The 24,291-nt window shown below is 36.4% G+C and overlaps 1 protein-coding gene across 2 annotated transcripts; it reads right to left on the bottom strand.

The window, feature by feature from the left end:
* Nucleotides 1–815: 815 nt before the first annotated feature.
* CCDC34 (coiled-coil domain containing 34) lies at nt 816–24,285 on the bottom strand. Of its 2 annotated transcripts, XM_026073106.1 has the most exons (6): nt 24,058–24,285; nt 20,069–20,201; nt 17,471–17,578; nt 4,798–4,956; nt 2,906–3,047; nt 816–1,269 (listed from the first exon to the last, which is right to left on the bottom strand). In XM_026073106.1, the coding sequence occupies exons 1-6, from the start codon at nt 24,258–24,260 to the stop codon at nt 1,055–1,057; spliced, it is 960 nt and encodes a 319-aa protein (XP_025928891.1). In that variant the 5' UTR covers nt 24,261–24,285; the 3' UTR covers nt 816–1,054. The 2 variants fall into 2 exon arrangements, with proteins under 2 accessions (XP_025928891.1, XP_025928892.1); XM_026073107.1 differs by lacking the exon at nt 4,798–4,956.
* Between the last annotated feature and the right edge of the window lie 6 nt (nt 24,286–24,291).

Raw genomic sequence — 24,291 nt, 5'->3', positions numbered from 1 at the left:
TCCCAGAACAGGCTAAAGTCCTCCCCTGCACTCCAGGACTGTGATCCTGCTATTTGCTTTTTTCCCCTCCTCTTAGGATCCTGAACTCTACCATCTCATGGTAACTGCAGCCAAGGCCGCCCCCAACCACCACATCCCCCGACCAGCTCTCCCTTGTTTGTACTTACCAGTCCAGCAGAGTGCATCCCCTCTTCAGCTCCTTGATCACCTGTGTCAGGAAGTTGTCATCAATGTGCTCCAGAAACCTCCTGGATTGCTGTGYTGATCTGCCCTTCCAGCAGATATTGGGGAGGTTAAAGCCCTCCATGAGGGCCTGTTAATGTGAGGCTTCGTCCAGTTGTCTGAAGAAGGCCTCATCTGCTTCTTCTTCCTGATCAAGTGGTCTGCAGCAGACACTCACCACAATATTGCCCACATTGGTCTGCCCTTGATTCCTGACCCATAGGCTCTTGACTGGCTCACCATTCACCCCCAGGGCAAAGCCCCAGGCACTCCAGCTGCTCTCTCACATAAAGGACAACTCCCCCTCCTTGCTGTCCCAGCCCGTCTGTCTTAAAGAGCCTGTATACATCCACTGCAGCACTCATCGTGTGAGCTATCCCACCACATCTCTGCGATCCCAATGAGATCAAGCCCTGCAGCTGTACAGAGACCTCTAATTCTTCCCCCATTAAGCCAAGAATTGCTTCAAAGTTTCTTGTAATTAGCATCTTTAAAATAACCCTGTAATACCATCGCCCAAAGGAATAATCACATGTACAATAATCTCCTTCCTCCCCAAAAAAAAAAAAAAAAAGTAGGGGAGGAAAGAAAGCAACAATCCTGTATATTTTATTGGTACTGAAATACAGTCCCACTTCAATTGGCTAAATATGACTTTTTAATAAAATTCAACATATAAAAGATCCTTGAATAATAAGCTGATTGGTTAGTTAACATTCAATACAAGGCCTGTTCACAAAAGTTGTGKTTTTTTAAATACTGTTTTGGACATGTAACTTCATATCTATGGCCCAGTTCACTCAAGCTTGTAAGAATGATTTTGATTTCTGTATTATAACTGCTTTCTGCACAAGGATCCAACACAAAGGTTGTTTGGGGGCTTATAAATTACCATAGGTGCAGACCTATGTGACTGAGAGTATACAGGTCTCTTGCTGTTCTTCATGGTAACGATACTGTCTTCCTTTGGAGGAGGTACATGTATTGGTTTCCAAGGAATGGGGTTACAATATGCTGGAGCTGGATACGAAATTCCATCATGATACCCTAAAACATTTAAAAAACACACATAATTAAAAAGGAATATTTATATTACAAGCTTTACACTGCAAGCAATTATAATTCTAATCTAGACTAGCAAAGAAACAACAGCATCTTTAAGGGAAGATAGTACAGGTACGTTGCATAATTTAAATGATTCAAAGCAGTAAATCTTCCACCCTTCTTTTACCAATAATCAGTATGTTTTTCATCTGCATTAAAAAAAAAAAAAGCATTTCAAATGCTGTGCAACATTCAAAATGCTCAGTCCTGTGTATACTTAGATGATGAAAACCTCTATAAATTGGCTACTTTGCTACTTTACTTGTTCAAAGCTGTGAGGCATTTATAAATATTACTTCCCGTCACCACCTATGTAAAATTCACATATTTCTTCCTCTTTAACTGTTATTCTTCCTCTTATTGAGGAGAAAATTACATTAATTATCTGCAATTAATAATCTATGGTACACAAAGCAATATCAGAAAGCTAAACACAACAGAAGGAACATGTTGCCCTTGCAGTGACTTGTCTGTAGTCAAATTTCAACATATACTTCACAAGCGTGGGCAAAACAAAGTCTGGGACATTCTATTACGTCAACACAACTGAGTATGGAGATATTTTTCAGAAATCACTTAGACAAGTGATAGCAGCTGTTCAGAAATAATGAGGTTCCAGAACAAAACATGAAAGCAATGTGCATCACCATCTATAATCAGACCTAAGCAAAAGAACAACTGGTTGTGTCTGCTATAGAAATTTTCTTAATTGTTCAGAGACTGGAATTTAGGTTTCAAAACATTTTGCTATGAATTCAAATAATAACTATGATTTTAATTTTATGAGAAAATAAAAAAGAAAGCATACATCATTTTTCTTCAAAAAATGCAGTTAAGTCCTCACGTGTAATACATAATACTATTTCTCACTGCTCTTTAGCTTCTCTGTAATGTGGGATGACAAAAGGAAGGACAAAAAGTGAGGCTCACAAAACACCATGCCATAACTATCATCAGAATTCTCTTTAACACTTCCCTTTGAAAGGAAAAAGGAAATGGAACAGGACTATACAGGCCAAGAATGCACGATGCAACTGCAAAGACACATGGAAAGGAAACCTTAGCTCAGAACAGAGAATGATTTCCAAGCCTCCTTTTTGAGACAGGGCTTCTGCCATGCTCTTATCAGGCTCTCCATCTCAAAAAGCCACCTCTTTTCTAAGGGGGATTCAGGTACCACAAGAAGGTGCATACCTTCTGTAACACTAACACTAGCTTTAGAAAGATGCCAATATAGCTGATATGTTTCACAGGAACCAGTAACTGGCTCTAGTGATTCCTATACCTGATAAGGAACCTAACGAGATTAAAATTAATTATACTTTGGTATGCCACATTCTTCTCTTCTCAAATAACTTGAAGGGCTATGAAAACCACACAATGGATCTCACAGAAAAAGATTCTCTAACTTATACCATATGGGCTAGCTATTCCCAAGTGTCAAAATTAGATACTGGATGAAAACCTAAAACAGGCTTCATTTTACATTAAACGGTTAGAGGGAAGTGAACCACAAACCTAAGTCACTATATATATATATATATATATATATATATATATATATAGTAAGAGTACAAACCTGTAGACTTCCCATGTGGGTAGCCATAACCATTTAAAACAGGGCGTGCTTTATTTCTAGCATTATGCAGCCATTCCTTAAAGATCTTCTCTGATCTCTCTTTCTTTTCCTGTAGCTCAGCTTCCCTTTCTTTTTCTTTTTCCTAAAAATCAAAACATCCAAGACAAACCTACAGACAAAATCTTGTACAATACATACAAAATTGTAAACAAATTTCTGCAAATAGATTGTCAGACTGCTGAATATCTGTTTCAAATAAGTTTCCAAATACAAATACATTTCCCTGACAATGGAAAACTCCTCAATCTTCTTTTCTTGCAAGTCTGGAAAAGAAAAAACCCTCCCCATTAATCCAGAGTTCCTCTGAGAAAAAGCTCCCAGAAATCTTTTGCAAGTCTTTGTGTAGAAGACATACTGAACATAACAATGGTCAGATGACCAGAGCCTACTGTACTGTAGTTAGTTAGCCTAAAGAGGCAACCGCATCTTGGACAGCCATCCAGTCTTCTCATTTACTCATATTCATACAGCCCTAATTCAGCTAAGATTGGGTTGCCACTAAGCCTGGAGCAGAATTTAGATTTGGGGAATCATTAATCAGGATTTAAAATACAAGCAGTATGTATAGGCATTGCATTTGGATCTAAACCAAGTTTAATTGACACTGTGAACATGGTTTCTGAGAACTTACCTAAAGTTTATAGAAGACAGAACTGAAAGAACACAAGGTTTAAATCTATCTCAAGACTTCCATTTTCTTGGGTTTCAAAAGTTCTTTGTGCTGTGTACTTTAGAGGCTCAGCAGAGACATACAAGCTCTTTGTTCAGCAGGAAATAAACAAGCCAGTACAGAATATTTAAGTGGGTTTTAATTATATGGGAAATATGGAAAGTCTGCAAAATTAAGATCATTAAGGCCTTAAAACTGATCTGATATAGCTTATGGTATTTTAAAATTAATTCAAAGACGTTATTATATATCCTTGTGAAATACTAAGGAATGTATTCTGCACTCCAAGAACAAATGCTATAATTATAGGGGGAATATAGACAAATTCTTCTAATCAAAATCCTTCCTCACACTTGAATGCTACTCCTCATACTCAACTACTACAGTAAGGTACTACTTCTATAATATTACATATTCCATTGATAAAGTGTACTGTAACATTAATTAAATTAAAATACAACAAGTAGACTTCAAGTACAACAGCTCTAGTCCCAACTAGCCTATTTCATTGTTTTCATGCACAATCACTACCCACATGTAATACTTGAGAGGAATGCTGGGTGATGCTTGAAAGTGTGGCTTTGTTATAGCATTCGCCCTAGTGAAATAGGGGACCTAAAAGCCTGTATTTTAGGAAGCTTATTAGGAAGCTTACAACACATAAGAGGTCTTTTAAAGCTTGCTATAAAGAGGTGATTAATCAATATAAAATAATATTAAAATTAGGACTCCTAACCTCAAATTGGTAGAGATATAAATGAAGAAAAATGCTTTTAATTAGATATGTGTGCAAGTAAAATGACCGAGATAATAGTGGTGCTGGGAGAAAAATGCCCAGATGCTGCCTATTTTCTGCTTGGGTCCCTCTGCAATGGACTGAGTAATACAGATACACTGTGTGGTTTGTATTACTTCTCTCTCCCTTGTCACATCAAAATCACAGTGGCTTTGCTTGGCTTTCTAAGAAAGACACAAATGTGTTAATACACATCTTGTTTTGCCAGCCATTTCTCAATGTCTTCAATGCACTAACATTACAACTTTAAAAAGTATTCTTCATGTAGAACATTGCCCTGTGATGAATTCCAATAAACTTAATTAATCAACATATTTAATATGAGTTACAGATTAGGCAACTCCATCCAAAATAAATGACTAATACCTTCTCTTTCTTCTTCTTTTCTGACTCTTCAGCTCTTTTCTTCTTTAACCATTCTTTATACTTTATTTTGGCCTTTTCTTGTAACTGCATTTTTTCTAGTTCCCTTGTGGCTTTTTCTGCCATTTCTTTGCTCAGCTTTCGTTCCCTTTCCCTTCTTTCCTAAGTGAAAGAGATCAAAGTAACAAAATCTAAAATTTTCAATATATTTCTTGTGATAAAACAGTTAATTACAAATAAATTATCGTAACCCTGAAAAAAAATGATATTGCAAACTCTTTCAAAACCTAGTCTTAAAAGACTAGGACCTAGCCATCACTATTGGCAGATAAAATAATTTTAAGCATATAAATGTGTCATAAAACATGATAACAATCTACCTTCATGATTCCATAAGCTATTATGTTTATTGCTCTGTTTTATTTATTCAGACATCCTTTAAAACACTCCAGATAATTCTCAATGTTTCTGGGGAAAAAAATATATGTTGCAATTCTCAACAATGGTATGTTAGTTTTAGATGAAAAAACAACCTTTCAGTGAATCCAGACTAAACTACAATTCTACATGCAAGCCAGGCAAACTGCCCTTTTCTAGGAGTCATTGATGTTGGCAGATTGTATGAAACACTTAAGTGTAAACTGGTAAGAAAATAAGTACACCAAATGAGAATCAAGTTCATGTTTTGTGATATTCTCTACATTTATGATATTCTTTAGTTTATTCACACATGAAATTGGCCTATGAATCAATCTTCATGTTCCATCTTTTCAGGTCATGAAAGCGAAAGCTAGGAAATGCAGTCTAGGGTAGGTGAAGAGCTGTAACTGAGTGTTAAGTAAATCGTTCCCTTTATAATTTGAAAGATACAATACACAGAAGTGTCATTCACTTCTACCTCTTTTCAGAGTGTGTGGCTCTGATTGCACACACTAATGCTTTGGGGACCATTCTCTAAGCTAACAAGCATGTAATAAAGGTCTTTTCTTGATCTGGGGAGGAAGGTATTTTCATTTGAATCTTAATAGTAGCTTTCATTTCCCCTTTCTGAACCCTTTTTGGAATGTCTGGGATTCTACTGGATCTGTTCTACTTCTACTTAGTTTACTTAACTCTGAAGAAATCTGCATACACATGGAGTCAAAAATCTTTACTAGACAAGCTCTGCACACAACATGGAGGGGAAGCACAAGATTCAAGACCAAACAGTTTCTGTTTTCATAAAAAAGAACTGCTGAATTTAAAATGTTACTTTCTTCTAAGAAATCTTCTTTTCCTGCAAGCTCCCTGCCACTAAGTAGCAGAATCTGAACCATCCTAGCAACTACAACAATTAAGTATTTACTATACCTCTTGATCAAAGGAGATGTGATGTTTAGCAGGAAATTATGCTGCCTCAGAATTATTACAGCTGGCAGGTATGGATGTCTAATGCCTAGAACTATAACTGAAAAGTATAATGAGCTKCATCTGGTCTTCTTTAGGGATAAGAGGAAAAACACAATTACAAAAAGAACAGGACTGTACTTTCCTTCCTGTCTTACATCTTTTAAGCACAAAAGGCAGAAAGATAGCTTCCACCTAAYCCCTTTCTCCCAGATTTACGGCAATTCTGGAAACACCAATTATGCATAAAGAAGCAGAAACCATGACACTCGAGCTGGGGACAACAGCAATTCCCTCAGTCTGGTCTAAATAGGACAGTTGTCCTTCACAAGTCCTTGTCCTTCACACCAAAACTTATTGTTAATCCCACAAGGCAGCATCATACAGAATAAAGCCTTTATCTCATATTGTTCTGCAAAACACCAACTCATTTCTGCCATTCATTTGATAAGGTGCAGAAACAGGGACAACAGTCTGAAAGAAATGCATTTTCTCTTTAAAACTTTTGCCATTTTTATTTTAAGAAATAGTACCGGATAATAAATGCTATCACATTTGAATTCTTACCCATACTACATAAAATTGTCTTGATAAGGAAATAAGGATGATCATTCCAAAATAATTTTAAGCCTAACCTTCATTTAGTCTTGGCATTCCTTTTTTCCTACTGTCATGTCATAACACTAAACTGCAGACTTCTTATCTGAAGGAGCCAGTTTACAGAATTGCTTGCGTTAGCATGACCCTATTTGTGTTTGGCAGAGAAACAATACTAGAATTTTAACAGCAGCTGCTAGACTATGCATTAACTCTTTTTTCCCCCTTTTACAAGCCATGCCTTATTAACTGCATTTGCCATAATCTGTATCAGATACAAGTTTTTTCCACTTACCCTATGATGATAACTCACAGTACCACTGAGACAACAGACAGTTGTGTACACACAGCAGTCGATTCCATAAAAGTTAGCTAAGAACTACATTTTCACCTCATATTTTATTTTCATTTTATCTCCAGTGCATTCTGGGAAACATCAGCTGACTCTGTTCTGCAGTGTAGGGAAAATGGTCAGCTATGAATACACTACAGTTTCATTGGAAGGTAAAACTTCATAGAACTACAAAAGAAGAAAAGTCTTACTAATCTGATTTGACATCATAGTTTGTAAGGAAGGCCTATACACATGATGAAATTCATATTCACAACTAAGACCCATCAAAAAAGAATTTAATTCTGGAAAAAAAAAATGTTGAGATTCTGAAATGTTTCTGTACTACTGAAGAATGGAAACAAGACCTTTCTTAACATGACACAAACCTTTCGTTTTCAAATAGGTAAAAGAGGAAAAATCACCTGCTTTTTGGCAAGTTATGCAGAACCTAAACATCATCTGTCTGAAAAAACAAATGACCAATTGTCTAAGCTTTTCCTCCTTCTTCTAAAACGTATCTTGCTCTCTCTTGTTCAGAGCTGTTCTTCTGTCCCTCCATTATCAAATATTCCTCACACGCATCTTTCAACAACTCCTATTTCAAGACAATGATAGTCTGGGACAGATAAAAAGTATTAATGTAGATGAGAGATACATGCTAAAATGGTGAGTTAAAGCTATTTGCGAAGAGAGGCGTACAAAGATTTCAACTCTTCTGTTGTTTGCTTGATTCTGTGCATCACCATTGTACATGAAAGTTACAAAAGTAAGATTGTTCAAAGCTACAATCTTTAGCTAAGGCTCTTAACCTATAAAGAGCATCTAAATTAATATAGGAGAAAACTGAAAAAATTGGGTCCTTCCAAGTATAGGTGAATTGTTCAATAACAAACAAGCAGAAAAAAGGCCAAAAATCTTTCTAAAGGCTGTAATTTAAAAAAGGTCAGGGAGGGAAGCTTCTTAGATAATGTATATTTAAAGTACAATATTTCAGATGAGTTTAGCTACTATCTAGGCTGTCCCAAAGCCAAATTAGGCTCTATGTAAACAATGATATACCATGCACACTATCATGAAAACCACAGCTATTGCTAAGTTTTACTTCCAATGAGACATCCTTACGAATGGGAGACTCCCTGCAGAATTGCAGACTTTGCAGCTGCCTAGAAATTATTCTGCAGACAAATCAGAAATGCTTCCTCTTTCTCTCTAGCACAGAACAGCTTTTCCTTCATAAAGTTAGCGTATACTACATTCCCAGCTGCTTTAATAAGCTGCTTCATGTCAAGCTCCTCTCACCCCAGCCTTGCCAGCCTCTCCCCATCTTTATTACTTTCCCTTATACAAATCCATCAAAAACGCTAGGAATGTGCATAATAATATACATGTTCTTCAATCCTCCCTCCACTCTCCTTCCACATATGTATGGGGGGAAGGGAAACTGTATAATTTGTTTATGCTCGGTGTTGTTGGATTGGGTTTTAAAAATTCTCTTTGATCTCATGTTCAAAACAGACATTATCTATTCACTAAACCACTAGTAAATTTACATACACTTTAAAATATGATTACACTTATTACATAAATTAAGATATTGATTGTAAAACATCCAATTACTCATTGCAAGAAAGGCTTGTTCTCCTGCCATCCCACCCAAGCACATTATTAAGGAAAAGGATACAAATAGGGCCTGCAGGCTTACTGCTCTGGGCTGTGATCCTATCAGGCCTTGGAACCTAATAAGGACTGGGCTAGGTCAGTACTTGGAAATCCCCCACCCAGAACAAACGCAGCCATGGCACAAAGCAGTACTGGTGACTCAGTAAGAACCATGTGTCTCACTGAGTCAGTACCAAGCCAATGTCTCCTCAGCAGAATTACTAACTTTTCAAGAAAAATCAGACCAATGTATATATTGTGAATTATCAAAGGAATTTAAAATTTGAAGAAGCATCCTGCTTTCTTCCTGACTGCAGGCAGAAATATTTAAATAATTTTACAGGCAGAGAACAGCCAGACTGCCAAAGCAAAGACTCTATATGAAACTGTAAGAAAATTTACACTCCTGTATTTTCATCTTAATTAAATTAGAGGAAAGAGGGTCAAGAGCAGAGATTCCTCCTATTCTGCATTTTCTGTGCAGTGTTACTGAAGATGAGTTTTATATTTATACAGTACTTCTCACAGCAATCTTTTCTTTTTTTCTGGACTGCAGAATGTGACAGCAACATTTGTCTTTTCATTTGTAACTGACAGTTCTATTTCACAGCTGTTCACTCTGACATCATAGCTACCACATTCTAGCATCATTTTATGGTGACTGAGGGTGAAATAAGGAAAAGTCCACACTGCCAATATCAGAATATACATCCGAACTTCCTCATTTATTCTCACAATAATCCTGAACATCAATCACATTTAACAGCCTCAAAAATCTGGGTCATTCAGCCAGTTGTTATTATCTTTTCAATTTAGCCCTATTACACAGCTCAGTCACCAACCCTAGTCCACATAAGATTTTCTTTAATCTCTCTGGAACTGGTATGCAAAAAGAACAAGAGGCTAGAAAGGAGGTCAGTGAAACAACAACACTGAGCAGCAGTTGTCTACTGACTAGAAGGTTTACAATGATTTTCTGCTCAAGTTCACACAAAGTCAATGCCAGACCCCACTGCAGGATGGAAACTGCAGAGTTCTAAGATAGATAACTACATGGATCTTTCTCCCAGACTGTGTTTCTTTAAACAATTACTGTGTGTCAATACGGTGACAGAAGTAGAAAGTCTTGATGTATGCAATGCCTGAACACTCTCCTGGCATTCACAAGAATCTGACCCATAATGCAGACCCCATGAATGCTGCTGTGAAACACAAAGCACTCTTATTTTAATCATCTTTCACACTGAGTTCCTCCTCCACGAGGCTATCTAAAAATCATTCTAACACCAAACTTGAGAAATTAGTTCCTTCTACTTGCAGAAATCTAAAGATAGGTCTGGACAAGTAAGATCCACATACTTACATTATACCCATGGTATAATGAATGATCGTGCACACGCACGATCTCACAAARAAGTTCTGTGTAAAGAGACATCAACCATGCTAAAAAAGACTGTTTTGTAAAGTGTTTCTGATCTAGATTTCCGAAAAATCCACAATATGAAGAAGAAATACTAAAGAAATTAAGCCTGGAGTCACAAAAATGTTTAGATGTGTAAAGAAAGACTTGAGCACTTAAATACAAAATTCAAATTCTTAAATGCAGTTGGCTCTCAAGGTTGAAAGGTGTTTATGCTTCCCACATTAATATATTTCTTGAAAGGGTTCAGTCTTGAAAAAGGTGAACAACTCAGCATCTCTTTCAAGTCTAAGCTGCCAGCACAATCCCTAGCGTATATCAGGCTCTACATAAAATGCAGCAGCAATGACTGACCAAACTCAAAACAATGGTTCAGCTGTTAGAACACTAACCTAGGACATGGAAGATCCAGATTTTGTTACCTCCTCTGCCTGAGGGGATTCAAACTAACATGTCTCACTCTCAGGAGAACACTCTGTCTACCAGACTGCGGGCTGGGATGACAGGATTCTCCACCCCTTCTGTTGAAGCAGTACAACTCTGCATAAAATAATTAAATATTCATTGGATGAAAGAAAGAAAGCTTGACTCTCTAGCTCGAAAGTCATGCTCAAGCTGCAGAACAAACTGTATTCTACATTAACAGTGGTTACGTAAAATATGTATTAAATAGAAAGTCTTTGGAATAAGAGTTGGAATCCAAGTCTCCCTTCTGTGAGGAACCACGCAACATACCAGGGTCCTTGGCTTCAAGGACCTTGCCATTATTTTACAGTGTGTTGGTTCTAGCCTTTAATATTCATATTTCTTACCGCTTCTTCCTTCTGCCAGCCAAAAGCAAAGTACATGATAGGAACAGAAATCTTCCAATGAAAAAGCAACAAAGCAGAGAATTTTCCCATCCTGTATCTAACTTCCACAGGTTGGAAGCCTAAAAGTTTAAATGGTATTTTTCAATAAGTCCCATTCTTAACTTTTCTTAAAGAAAGAAAGAAAGAAAAGGAAACCTTCAAAAGAATCTACATTAAATATCTATGAGTAACAACTACTTTGCTTGTATTTATAGTCTTAAAATAAAAAACAATGCCTTACTCTCTTAAAATAAGGCGGAAAATATCTGGGATGCTATAGCCAAATTAATACTACTATTAGAACATTTTGTTACTTTTTCCACTGTAAAATGTATAACTTCGCTACTTTTGCTCCTATAACTTTGCAGGATATTATAATACTTCATGATAAATTAATGTATGCAAGTTACAAAACAAAGACAAGGATGTTAACAATATGCGCTTCAGAATTACACTTATTTGGGGATGCAAGTATTCTGCTTTCGCAATTTCAATTATTGTTATATGTATTATATTTATATAATATAAATATTTATATTTTATATATGCATACATGAGTTGAATTCTCTATATATTGCTAAGTTTCTATTCTATTAGTAGTCTAAGAGTGAAGTAGTTTTGCACAGTTAATAAAGGTGGATTTAACAGGATTGGAAGAAACATTATAGCATGTCCTACTAAACAGAGCTTAGAGGGTAGACTACACTGTGCCAGGGCCAAATTTTTTAAATGGTTAAGTAAAAAGCTGTTGTTACCAGCCCTTACTTTCAATCCAAATATTTTATTTGGCTTTTATTCATAGAACTTTAGGTGCTATGACACCTTTCTAATTAAACTGATGTGACAGTTTACAGACACTTCACAATTTATGCATCCACAATATGTTTTTCTAAGTTTCATATACTTTGATTTGACAGCAATTAATCAGACCTTACTTAAGCATCCAATCATACAGTTGTTGACAGGAACCAAAAAGACTGCATCTCAGGATCAAAAGTCCATGTAAAAGGAAAAAAAAAAGAAACTTGCTATTGTCAATTCTAAGGAAAAACAGCAGGAAGTAACTCAAATATAACTGTGGTTCTTCAAATACAGTACTGATGAACATAGCATTCTTGATAGGTGGCAAGTCTTCAACCCAAATTATGTTTACAAACTATAAATACAGGGGCTATGCCCCTGTTTTGAAGATAAGAATGTTTAATGTGAGACTATGTAACAATTCATAATCAAAACCATCCTCAGTTCCTTTCAGAAATACCACTAAGAGGACACAGAAAAAGGAAGAAAAGGAGGCTAGAAAAGACAAAGGTTTTACAAACCAAATTCTAGGAAGGAATTCTCCCTACTGCTCCTCATTCTTGGGAGATGAGGCAGTAATAATAAATCCTGGAAGAAGGCTAAGTGTTTCTTCAATTAATTCAACAGTAATGAGGGCAAAAATACAAACTGGCTTCAGATAGCAGCTTACATACTTTCCAAAAGAGAAGAGAAGCTTTTCACTAGCATCTCCAAGAAGCTTCCACTGAACAGAACAAAGTAAGTTATCACACAGCAGAACCAGTGTCTGGTCACACTGTGAAGAAACTTGGAATTGAATCCTTTTGGACAAATTCTGAATAGACGTGGTCTTCAAAGGCAATACTACGAAAGAAGGCATGAATGAGTGATCAGCTCTGAACATCTATGATGTCACCTATCACATTTTTGTTGCACATTTTATACCCACTTATAGTTTTGTAATCATATCTAAATCCTCATGGATGAATATAAGAGTGAAAAATCTTTGCAAGGAACCACAGAAGGGATTCCTAAACATTTTGAAGACACGTAAGCAGCATTTTTTATCTCCCTCCTTTAACTGTTAACAACAGAACAAACAACAGAAGTTGACCAATCTGTTCATAGTCTACAGGGTCAGCATAAAAACATGAAATGATAGAGTGGAAGGGTCTCCTCCATCTCTTTTGTGTTAAAATCTAGCCATTCTTTGCTCCCGGTTCCATCTTCAATAAAAACTTCAGCTTCATTCCACTAATAACAGGTCCCTTCTTGGCCCTTCAAACATTTTATCTTTTTGCTTATCATAACAGATGAAACAGTGCTGAGGATTAGTTCAGAATGTTTCCACAAACTTCAGATTTAGTGCTTATCTACAGTATCAAAATACTAAACTACACTGCTGCACTAAATAAAATCAACTTTTAAGAAAACATCTAACTACAAAAAACATGCAGACAATATCAGAAGGAGCTACATACAAATAGATTTTCMAAAATCAGTCCAACACTGAGTATTTTAAAGTCTAATATTTTAGAGATTTTCAAAAGTTTAACATAATCTCAATATTTTAAAAGTATAAGTTTAGTCCTGATTACTGCCTCTTCTATAGTTCTGGAATTTGAACAAACGAACCATATGCTTTCAAAGAACTTGGAAGAATCTATCATTGCCAGTGAAATCAGGTCATTTTTCTCTAAAGGAAAAAATATCTTTTTCCATGAGATAATAAAGAACTATTAGAAGGATATAAATAGAGTCTTTTAAAATTCTACTGATAAAATAGAAAATGACAGTAGAAAAGCAGCTTACTTATTAATATAAAAAAAGTGAGAAAGTGACTTCTCTATCAGATATACACATATAGATATGGGAATATAAAACAAAAGCAGAGACTGACATTAAAATAGCAACATAATAAAAAGTTGGTATAATCATTACAGATTTAACTGATTTAGGAGCCAATACAATTAAATCATTACATACCTAGTATATCCCAGCTTAAAACTAAATTAAATTCTAAATTAAATTCATAAAAATACATCTTCTCACTTAAAATTTAATAAAATCTTTATATGACATAATCAATTCTAAGTGTTCTGCAGAACTACACTGTTTCAATCCAAAATAAATTATTCATACATAGGTGGATTTGAGCTCTAAGCAACTTTACTCTTCCACATAATGCTAACAGATTTACATTATATAACATAAATTCAAAAAAATAAACTTTACACTTATGAAAAGTGTCAGAATGAACAGACACAGAGAAAATAAGCTTCTACAAACATTAATTTTGACCTGAAGAAATGAGACAGTAGTTAGTTTTCAATACCTATTCAAGACTTAGACCTCTGACAAGGCGATCAGGGATGTCGGTTCCTTTCTTTTTAAACTTCAACAGTTCAACTATGAGTTGCCTCCACAGAGCTCCTTACCAAACTGGAGTCTAAATACTGGAATTAACAATCAAGCAATCAATTTAACGTACAAGAAAGATTATGACAGTCTAATGGCTTTGCTCATCTATGTCCAGTCCTGTATACGGTTCAAATCCCTTTCAAACTAAGACTAATAATGAAAACATGACATTGAACAAAACCTTGCTTGCTGAGCATTTATAATCGTGCCATTATAATTGCTCATTTTTATCCATAAATCTAAAAGTAATGCAGAAGTAGAAGTTTAGTATTACACACAAAAATTGTGTTGATTTCAAGCAAATGTTTCTTCTAGAATCAAAAGTATGTCTGGAGGTTTTTTTAGAGTTAATATATTTTCATCTGTATTCCACTGACTTATTAAGAGGTACAGCTGTAGTACAACTAAAACAGAACAAGTCGAACAGACAATATACTGTCTGCCCACAAATGATACAACCTTAGGAGAAAGAGAGAAAGTAAGACTATTTTTGTCCAACAGAGATCTGGTATCCTACTGAAAATTGTAAAGCTGTTAGTAGAAACAGGACAGCAGCACCTGGCAATTGATTTTTATTAAGCTTTTAATTCCTAGTGAGCTGCAAAATTTTGTCATATTAGCATATCTTACAACTTAGAATGTTCTTTTGTAGCTCAGTATTTCAACATGTTATTTCTAATTCATAAATAACCTTTAAAATCTCAAAAGCTATTACATAGAGGCATAGTAAATAGTGACGTTACCTTTATTTTCAAAAATAATTTATGCAAAATTATTGGAAGCATAAAAAGTCCACACAGAATATTGTCTTAAACACATATTATACAATAAAAAAAAAAAAGAAACTACCAGCTAACAAAAATAGTCTTCAAGTTTTGCTGCCTAACCTGACATCTAAGGACTATATTTAACAGGTAGAGCATCACAAATGATATTGTCATATAACAAAACACAAGAAAAATGGCTTGTCTTATAGTAAAAACAGCAGAATTCTTCTACGCATATACAAATGTTCTACTTCTGGCATAAATGTCCTCTCACTTTCAAAGTAAGAAGATTTTGTCCAGTGATGTCTCCTGGAGTTGCGCAAAGACCTTGTGCTCATGATGAAGGAAGAAGCTGCATGTACACTCAACMACCCCTTACCTCCTCTATCAATACAGTATTAAGCAATAGGGAAGGACAYGTATTTACGGAATTCATAGAGATAACACTTTTGAAAGGACAACCTACTGTATTTTATGCAGTCTACACATAGGGTCTCAGAATCAGCTAACTGGATATGAAAGAGGTGAATGCTTAATGCGTAACTCAGTGAGAAATACTGCAAGTTTTGCCAAAAGAAAGAGCACCTTTTGATGCTTCTAGAAGGAAATAAAGTGAGCTATCCCAAATATCAGAGGTACATATGCTCCCCAAGAAAATCATGGCAACTGTCAGTGCTCATGAATCTAAACTTAAATTTCATGTGAAATCTTTGTGCAATTTTAAACACCTTCTTAGTTACCGAGTTGATGTATTTATCCTTCAGTCTGTGTTCACATCCACAAATAATCTTCTGGTAACTTGAAGTAGTATGATCTATGCAGCACAAATGTTAATATCCTAAAGACATCCAAGCTTTTAACTTCAGTTTATCCTTGATTTAAGTGTGGTTTACAGAAAAATACTAAGCAATGATTCATCTGATTTAAATGAAAATCAGATTACTTTTGGTAAAAGCTTGGGCCATGGCCTAAGGATGACCTTATCCTTCCAAAATATAATATATAAAAATCCAGACACAAATATGTTTTTCCCCTGTTCTCTGGGCTGATGTGTTTACCATCAAAAAGACCTCCTATTTCCATTTACAACAGAGAGGAGGAAGCTCGTCAGTAAACCCACAAAAATAGAACAAGGAGGACTCAAATAAGTGGAATTTTACAGAAGATGCTTGAGAGAGACAGAAAGAGAGAACAAGAACTTTCATTAATTTGTACTGTGAAGTGAACAGACATTTTTAACATGCAGCCCAAACTCTTTCAAGACAATGAGTAGTTGGACAGTTGTAATTTGTGTTTTAACAGAGAAAAATGAATGGCATTGTTTGTGCTGAATGATAAATCTCTTCCTTTTTGCTGTGTATTTTAATAAGGAAAGATCCTTTCTACATCATAATAAATGTTTAGAGCAGGATTGTTTGTGGTGGTGGTAGGGGGTTTATGCCAGTTATCCAGTCAGCATTGACGCTAAGAGAAATTAGGAGCTTAGATCCAAATGCAGGTTGTTCTAATGGTTCTAGATCGAATCCAACAGAAGAATAGAGAGTCCTGAAACAGTGAGGACAAATGCATGAGGTCTGAATATCAAAACTGCCCTTGTCAAACTAGTGCTATTGTGATACATGTATTTCTTTTAATCAGATTTCATCTGGTTTTATTCAAAACTTTTCAGAAGCAAAAGTATGGAACAGTAAGTAACCAGCGTCGCTACAGACTAAGACAATGAATGCATGCACATGCCCACGAATTACCTGGGGCTGAGCAAGCCCATGCCTCCCAAACTTGCCCATTTTTGCCACCCAGYGTGCATGCTTTGTTTGTGTGACACAGAGCTGCACAGTGCCCTGCTGAGATCAGGATTCTGTCTGCTTCTGACCCTGGTCTTAGGCATCCTCTCCAGAGAACTTAAAAGATTTCTTGATCCCCCTCAGAAATGGCATTCTGGATGAAGGAATTCCCAATTGCTATCTGTGGTCTACTGAGAATTTCCTGAATCTGGCCTCACACCTCAATTATCCCTCTAAACTCTACCATACTATTTGCCTGTCCGCAATGGTACTTAACTAAATCCTCCTTCTGGCTCTACTCGGTGTACAAGACATTGCATACACTTAAGACGTACACTTTCCCCAAAATGCTTGGACATTGAACCTAGGAAGTCAGAAAGGGTAGGGTACTGAAGACCAGAAGCCCAGGTATAATCAGCAGAATAATATTCCACAACATGTAGGTCAGTCATCAGCTGACTATTCAGAAAACAAATCCTTTTATACCTCATGGCAAGGGAGGGGAACAGTCTTAGAAAAACGTTAAAGTCTGTTGGTGTGATTTTATAATTTTCAATTAAAACAGCCATTATTCAGCAAAGTAAAAACACGGTTATCCAAAAAGCCTGAGCAAATTTTACATAGGTTTACTAAAGCATAGCATGTGCTATAATATTTACAACTAAAGCAATATTTACCTCTTCTCTTTTTTTTTGCACCCATTCCTTGTGCTTCTCTTCAGCTATCCTTCTCCTTCTTTCAGATTCTTGCTTTTCTTTCATTTTCTCAAGCTGTAGATTAATTTCCTAATTAGAGAAAAAATATATATCTCAAAGTCATGGCGACCACCTATACTAATACACTCAATACTGGAAATAGTGATGCAGTAAAAGCAATGTAAACATTTGAAAAATTTGAAAGTTTCCCTTCATTAATATGTTGGAAAGGATGRATAAGTAACATAGCAACATTATGAAATACAATCGATGGGCATAGTAATTTTTCAGACTATGAACTGGAAATATGTATTTTAATTAGGCTTTGGAAACAATTCAAGAAAACAAATCACCCTTCAGCTTATTTAAATGTCCTTCCAGTCAAAGAAATCTGAACTTGTGGCAGTAGTTTTCTGCAATACTTTAAATTTAGATGGTGTGCCTCACTGCACTCAGAAAGGCATCAGAAGCTAGGTGACATCACTCAAATGTGATGTTTAGTATCAGAATTACAGGAATTTTATGGCTTAACTCCAAAAAGCAAGGTTCTTGCAGATTTTAATGAACTTTCAAGGAGGACCCTTAACCTGAAGATGAGGGAAGAAATTCTAAAGTATTTCATCTTTACAGAACATACAGTACATGTGCAATCACTTATATTTCTTCAAGGAAATGAATCGAGAAAAAAAAAAACATGAATAAGATGACAGCTTGAGACGCCTAGCTTCTCTAACAGTAGAACTAGAATGAAGGGATATTTGTCAATGAGAATTCATATCCTGAAACACCAGCCAGAAGGAATTATTTCCCTGAAAATGATTTTAATGGTTCCTAAACTGCATTCAGTTTCAGTGAGAACCTCCTCTTCCTCTAATATTGAATTTGATATGAAATCAAGGAAAATTAAGAGCCTACAAACTGTTCAAAGATAACAGTCACAATATAGTCATCAGTTAGGAATATAATTGTTGCTGTATCTGGGCAAAGCTAAAGCAATTAACACCCCCTTTGAGTTCCGAGACATCTGTATTGCAGGGATCCTGGTTTCTATAAATGGTGATGACACCATAAGAACCTTAGAAGACCCACCCACGATCCACTCCAAACCTTTATCCATATTTTCTACATTTAGGACAGACTCAGTGCTCTCATTGGCAAAAGATCTGAGACCTTGCAGTTGTTTCTTAGGATACTAGTTTCGAATACCTTTTATATGTAAAGGTAATAACATATTTTTATATCACAGTGACATACTTTGTCCTCTTTTGACATCTTATAAAAAAGCTGATTGTATTTTTCCAGATATAAACTATCCAAGTTTCCTACATTGTAGCAGCTTGATATGTAATATTTTCAAAATATTACAAATTAAAAAAAACTTTTACCTCTTCCACTGATTTCTCCATGACTGTAAGAAATGCTCATCTTATGATTGTTTTTAATATATATTCAAGAGAGACATCTTCTAGAGTATATTTGGTACTGTATTAATGCTGTTGGGTGATACATAAGAAAAAATTGCTTTGGTTCCTCATCAAGACCACATGAGAAGTCCATACACAAACCACATTTTCTACATGATACCAAAAATTAGTTTGGCTCATTTTTGTACTCAGAAATCAAAACAGAGAGAGACAATTACCAAATTAAAAACTAAAGGGAAGTCGTGAATTGTGTGGTGAATATTAACAGACCAGAACACATTCCTCAAGTTTAACAAACTATTTTGGTGTTATGCTGACCTCTAAAACACTGTTCTAGAACCTTCCAGTGGTGGGTGTCCTACAAACAATATGAGGTAATCCACACAGAACAGCTCTATGATATATTCACTTTACAGATAGAGTGAATCACAGAAAGGTTAGGACATTGCTCAAGGTCACATGGTAAATCAGTAACTAGAGTGAGAAATGATCCAACTTTGATGTGATTGTTCTAACCACTACCCAATACTTCCAATTTGATTTTAAACAATAGTATCATTTAATCAACTACAACTGCAAACATATTAATCAAGAAAAGATATAGTTCTCTGCCTTAAGTCTGTCCCAGCCCCACTATTCAAGAATAGTTCATTTTGTGGGCAAAAGATGGAAGGAGGGAAAGAAATGCTGGGATGGGGACTATATCCTGGGAAAAGACAAACAGTTGCATAATTACACACCTAAGTGGCTAACAACATCATGCCTCACATCTAACCAAGTAAGCTGGCATACTTACACCCAGCACACGCCCTGTCATGTTTTACTACCTACACGCAGGCGTACGTACCTGTGATGAAAATCAAGGTACCAAATACATAAATATGTTTTAACCCTTTAAACCTGAACCATTACCTAACATTTGGGTAAGCAAAATATTATACAGCACCACTTCAGTGAAGCATAACATTTAGCAAAAGAAAATGCACATAGCATGAATCACATCAGCACAGCCAAACACAAACACTATGGATGTCTAAAGACATTAAAAAATAATGGACAAAACTATTTGTTTCTCACAATCAAAAGAAAAAAAAGTGTATTCTGCTGCCTGTTAGTTTGATGTTAAGTCTAACAGAAAGTAATCAGAAGAATTCACCTCCAGAGCTCTAACTTGCAAGCGGGCACGTAGTTCCTTCTCTTTGCAAATGAACCATTCTTCCCATGGTGAAAGATTATCTTTCAAAGGTGAACGATTTCTTCCCCCTATTATTTCAGAGTCTTCAGCCTTTCTGAATTAAAAATGAGAATTGTAAAAGAATATTATCTTTAATCCGATTTCAAAGTTAGCCAGTGCTATTGCCATGAATAATGACATTTGATTTACATGATGCATTCTGACAACGATTACATTATTTTTCTACTTGTCTAGTAATCCCCAAAGGGATAAAAAGGATGTCATTTATATGACACCTCTGACAATTCCCCTTATGTTCTGCTTATTAAATTCTAGCTTGTTAGTGATTCTTTTCCTGTTTCAAACTGCGCAGCAGATTCAAGCATTACCTTTTGGAAACTAAACAAAAACTAATACCAGAAACAGCAAAGTGTCACCTTCCTTCTCTCTTGTCAGAAATTTAATGTTAATATCCTGTCCTTGGTCACCGAGAGGCTCAATGCATCTCGTGGCCTTCCGCATGAGCAAAGGATGATCAAGATGATTTTTTCTTCTTTCAAGTCTTATACAATTGGATTTATGACATCAGACCACCTTGGTATTGAGAATACAACCACCTTAATGAAGAGCTAACATCTGCCTCCCTAAAAAAACTTTCACAGGAAATATACTTAAGAAATATGGCTTGCACACACCACTTGATGATATTATATAAGGTTCTATTAGACTTTTAATAGGATACCTTGCATAACTCACTCACAACTTCTCTACTCATGAATAATGCAGCAGTCCTAGCCCCAGKGCAAAAAAATCTTTTATAATGTTCTGTACACATACTACCTCATAAGTAAAAATGTATATTAGGCTCTATGTCAACCAAAATTGAAAACATGCCAATAGATTTCTTTATAAGCTTTCTTCTAGGTTATACAGAAATTTTTCTTAACAACAAAACAATGAAACTAGACTTCACATTTGTATTTTATATGAATATATGGGCTCTGGAAGTACTTATCTGCATACTTTATTACCGTGAGTAATCTTATTTGCTTAATTCAAGCTACAAAAGAGGCATCCAAACACATATGTTAATACACCTGAAATGAATCTTTTAAGTGTAAGATATCTCATTTTTTTTCAATGTAAAAAATATTACGTGTTCACAAGGAACAGCAGTATTCTATGGCAAAATATTTTATGCCCCAATAACCTTAAGAATATATTTCTGTGATACAATGCATTTAGAGACAATGTCAATGTTAAGTTTTGTCCTGCTCTCCTCCACTGTTCTTATCCACATGTGTGCTAACATGACCACTCACTGGTCATGCTAGGAAAAGCCCATTGGAACTGATTAAGGTTGAAACTAACACGAAAAAGGGTTGCTTTCCACAAAGAATTATCCTCTGACCCTCCTTCTACTGTGTTGCTACAATCACATGCCAGCACACTGGAACTGACAAAACACCTTCACACACAAATAAATGAATGGGCAAAAGCAGCACAGGCCAAGCACTCCCAAGCCCAGCCATGTTCAACACCACCTGCTGCAGCCTAGGTCTGTTATGCTAAAGCATTAACGAAGACCAAAAAATTTAACAGTGACAGTTTTTAAACACATAGATATAATAATAAGGGATGTGACTCAAGAATGCATAATGATTCATTTTGTTGGAAAATAACTCTCTGAAAGTTCATTAAAGATAAAGACAAAAGTATTACGCATTCAAATTCAGCAAACCAATGCGACTTTGTCCAGACTTGACATTTTGGGCAGGGATATTTCCTCAAAGCATTTTTTCACTATACGCAATTTGTCTTATGGCTCCTGGTACCAGAATAATGCTGACATATTGTGTCAATTTGAGAAAAAGTACTGGTAGAAGGCATGAATTAAGAAAAATAATACTCAGTATGTGTTTCCCAAGATCAGTAGTTATAAACATTTATAAAGTTTAAGCTGTTGACTTCACTAAAGAAAAATTATTCAGAGTAGTAAATGAAAAGCTTATTAACCACCAGTAAGATAACAGAAAATGAACTTTAAACAGAGGAAAACACAAGCTGAATATGTAGAAATGTTAGACAAAAGTGCAGTCTTAGTAGGAGAAATACTTTTCCTCTTCTCCAGTATCGTGCTCTATCTGAAACTCTCGGGTATCACTGGAACAAGGACTGGAATCGAGTCCTTCTAAATGTGAGTCCTAACCACCAGTCTCAACCTCCTGGGCACATGATCATGTCTGTATTTTAAACAGCACAGAACTTGAATTTCACAGGACCATTTTCTGAAATGCTAGCATATTCACAACTATGCATTTCCTCAGAGTAATTAAAGGAACAAGCTTCTTAAAGTGTCAGATTCTCAAACATGTATTTGTATTTAAATAAGTATCTTAAATCAAACTGTATATGTTTGGCATTAAAACTGAAGTCTGATTAACAGAAAACACTGTGATTACTCTTTACCATATATTCACTAAAGCCAAGCCATCAGGCATAATACCAATCCATACCGAAAGTATGAAAATGCCTAACACCATTTCACAACATTCTGTTTTCAGCTTTTCTCTTTTGCAAATATTAAATTTCCTATGTTAAATGTCTGCATCTGGCTAATTTTTGTGTAGTTTTAAGAGGACAACAAGAGTCTTTGAGTGTGTGCGGTGGGGAGAGCGACTGTGTAAGAAGTGTTTTTTATTATTATCCCTTTCAGAGTTTGGCAGTTATACATGGAAGCTACTATATGAACATTTAGTAGATACTTATTACAACACAACAGCAATATTATTCAGATGCAATGCCTGTATGAGTGTAGTATATACTGTGCTCACAGAGTTTAATGAGCCTGTTCCAGCTCAGGCCCTAACACAGGTCTTCCATTACATCTTACAGCTGCCAGGTGGTACTGTAGCAACAGACCCAGAATTTGAGAGCTGTTTCCAATAGCAGCTCAAGCTGAAAAGATAGGTAGTAGTCTGACTTGAGTGCTACAGAACTGAAAAGCACGTGAACAAAACTACTCATTGWGAAGAGGTAAAAGGTAACAGAAAACTTGAAGCATGAGGGACAATAAACAGGCCAAATTCCTTTTCATTCCATAGCTGCAATTTTTGAGCATGTTTGAGCAGTTTTCCTGGACTTTTATCACCTTACACTGAAGAGAGGTGAGAAACCTTTCAAGAAATGCATGAGAAGGTGAATGCTTGTAAGAAAGTTCAGCGTGGTTTCTATCCTCCCAGCTGGGAAGTGTGCGCTGCTCTCCACCAGAGTTGGAGATATCCACACTGGAATTCTACATCCCAATGAAGATCAGCCTTCCTCCCCTTTCCCCACTGGCTCTTTTAGCTCAGTTCAGACTTGCTAGATACATCCATTATCAGCTACCGCACAGACCTGGCTCTTCCCCCTTCCATTCTCCAAGGGAGAAATAAGGATTATTATGTCAAACACAGGAGATCCTGAGAGAAAGGGAACATACGAAGTTTGTATATAAATAAAAAGGAATGAAATAAGGCCAAAGGAACAAGAACCGTGCAATTCATACAAACCAAACCAACTGTGGATGTAGTTGTATATGCTGGGGCAGAACAGCCCTTCAGTCTCTCAGCACTCTTAAGAGGCAGGCTAGTTTAGCTGCAGCTTCTCCATATGCAAAAACCCTGAGGCTCAGGACAACAGCTAATCTACAGCCCTTTTAACAAACCTACAGAAAAAAGCAACTGCTCAGAGAGGAGACTGCAATGACCTGCGACTTCCAGAGATGGAGCAAAAAAGGAAAGAGGAACTGCCCAGTGTCTTAAGGCCTGTATCTGTGCAAATAAATCTACAGTTATGTGAATAAATCTGCTGCATATAACAAAGGCCTCAATCAGCGACAGACAGGGCTGAGCACGCCGGAAGCTCAGCTCCTCACTCAAGAGGCAGCCCTGAGCTTCCTCCTCTAACCAGGGCCCAGACACACAGGTTACCTATTGCCTTTTTGGCTCTGGGAGGCCACATCCCCCTCTTCCTCCTCCTCCTCCTCGCAGCTGCGGGAGCTGTGCCGGGAAACAGGGGAGAGCTGGGAGCATGAGGAAGAACTGAGGGGCTCCTCGCCCTCGGAGCTGGCGGGGGAAGGCGGGCTGGGGCGGGCTGCCCTCCTCCTGCCGCGGGCCCGCGCCCCGCTGTTCATGGCGGCCGCCGGCACCTGGACGAGAGGCATG

The sequence above is a fragment of the Apteryx rowi genome, unplaced genomic scaffold, assembly GCF_003343035.1.
Source record: "Apteryx rowi isolate R43461 unplaced genomic scaffold, aptRow1 scaffold_360, whole genome shotgun sequence".
Classification (NCBI taxonomy): Eukaryota; Metazoa; Chordata; class Aves; order Apterygiformes; family Apterygidae; genus Apteryx; species Apteryx rowi.
This window is presented reverse-complemented; position numbering and strand designations above follow the sequence as displayed.

What these genes read in the sequence shown, in the direction of transcription:
- CCDC34 (XM_026073106.1), bottom strand. Translation starts at nt 24,260, where the DNA reads ATGAACAGCGGGGCGCGGGCCCGCGGCAGGAGGAGGGCAGCCCGCCCC. An exon ending in CAGAGCCAAAAAGGCAATAG is followed by an intron (nt 20,202 to 24,057) that starts GTAACCTGTGTG and finishes TTTTTAATTCAG; the next exon opens with AAAGGCTGAAGACTCTGAAA. An exon ending in TGCAAAAAAAAAGAGAAGAG is followed by an intron (nt 4,957 to 17,470) that starts GTAAATATTGCT and finishes TCTTTCACTTAG; the next exon opens with GAAAGAAGGGAAAGGGAACG.